We start from the raw sequence: 1275 nt of genomic DNA on the forward strand, positions 1-1275 counted from the left end.
TGCATGTGACAACATCCTGGGGGTGGCTGTCACAACATGGGGGGCCCAAGGGGTCATGTGGCAGCATCCCAGAGACGCCTGTCACATCACAGGGACCCCAAAGGAACACATGGCAGCGCCCCAGAGACACCCATCATATCATGGGAACCATCAGGGGACATGTGGTAGCACCCCAGGGACACTTGTCACATCGCAGGGACCCTGAGGGGACACGTGGCAGTGTCCCAGGGGCAGTTGTCACAACACAGGAGCCCCAAGGGGACACATTTCAGCACCACAGGGGCACTCATCACACCATAGGGACCCCAAGGAGACATGCAGCAGCACCCTGAGGGCACCCGTCACATCGTGGTGACCCTGAGGGGACACATGACAGAACCCTGGGGCACCCACCGTGTTACAGGGAGCCTGAGGGGACCCTCTGCAGCACCCATAACACCACGGGGACTGCGATGGGACCCACTGCGGGACCCCAAAGGGACATGATGTGGCACTCGTCACATCACAGGGACTCTGAGGGGACCTTCTGTGGATAAGCCCCTGGCTGGGGGGGTCCCATTACAGCACAGGGACCCCCAGAAGACCCAACATGTCCCAGGGACCCCGCTGCAGCACCTTGAGGACACAAACGGGGAGGTAGCAGGGGACATGGGGCACTCTGGTGAGGCTGAGGGGGAGCTGGGGGCAAACCACCCCTCAGGAGTCCATTTTTTGATCCTGCTTCAACCCACGTCCCCCCAAAACAGGAAACCAGATTCCAGGCCGAGAAGCAGCACAGCTCAAGGTTTGGCTTTGCTCCTCAGCACCTGCTTCCTCATTGCTCCGAGAGTGGAGTCACAGTGACGGTTAAACTAATGGCCCCTAATTACCTATCTTGGGGGGTTCCTTGGCCAAGGTGATGGATTTAGCGGGGGGTCTGTGAGGGGGTTTTGACCCCTCGGCTGCTCACCAGCTTCTTGGAGAGCAGCAGAGCAGTGCTGTTGTCGCTCTCCAGGGCCCAAGAAGCAAAGCGGAGGATGTGTTCCTGGTGCCGCTGCAATTTGGTCATGGCCCAGTGCTGTCGCTCCAGCTTCTCCTGTTGTCCCTCCGTCACCCTCTGCAGAGAAGGGGGGGGACAATGTCACCTCAGGGGAGAAGGACGGTGAAAACGGGAAGAGCTGGCATCGCATCACCACCCCGGCTCACCTGGGCGTCGCTCACCAGCACTTTGCCGCGCTTGTTGAGTTCTTTCATGATTTGGAGGATGGCCATCTTCACATCCACCTGCACCCGCTT

The 1275-nt window shown here is 59.6% G+C and overlaps 1 protein-coding gene across 1 annotated transcript in view; it reads right to left on the reverse strand.

The window, feature by feature from the left end:
• Window positions 1-949: 949 nt before the first annotated feature.
• The window catches only part of TRIM28 (tripartite motif containing 28), a gene marked incomplete at both ends in the record, with an annotated part of 2349 nt that continues 2023 nt past the window's right edge, over window positions 950-1275 (reverse strand). Inside the window, 2 exon segments of the mRNA XM_009700152.1 lie at window positions 950-1096; window positions 1186-1272. Of these exon segments, the coding sequence (XP_009698454.1) occupies window positions 950-1096; window positions 1186-1272 (234 nt within the window).

This window comes from Cariama cristata, unplaced genomic scaffold (genome assembly GCF_000690535.1).
Source record: "Cariama cristata isolate BGI_N322 unplaced genomic scaffold, ASM69053v1 scaffold35475, whole genome shotgun sequence".
Lineage (NCBI taxonomy): Eukaryota > Metazoa > Chordata > Aves > Cariamiformes > Cariamidae > Cariama > Cariama cristata.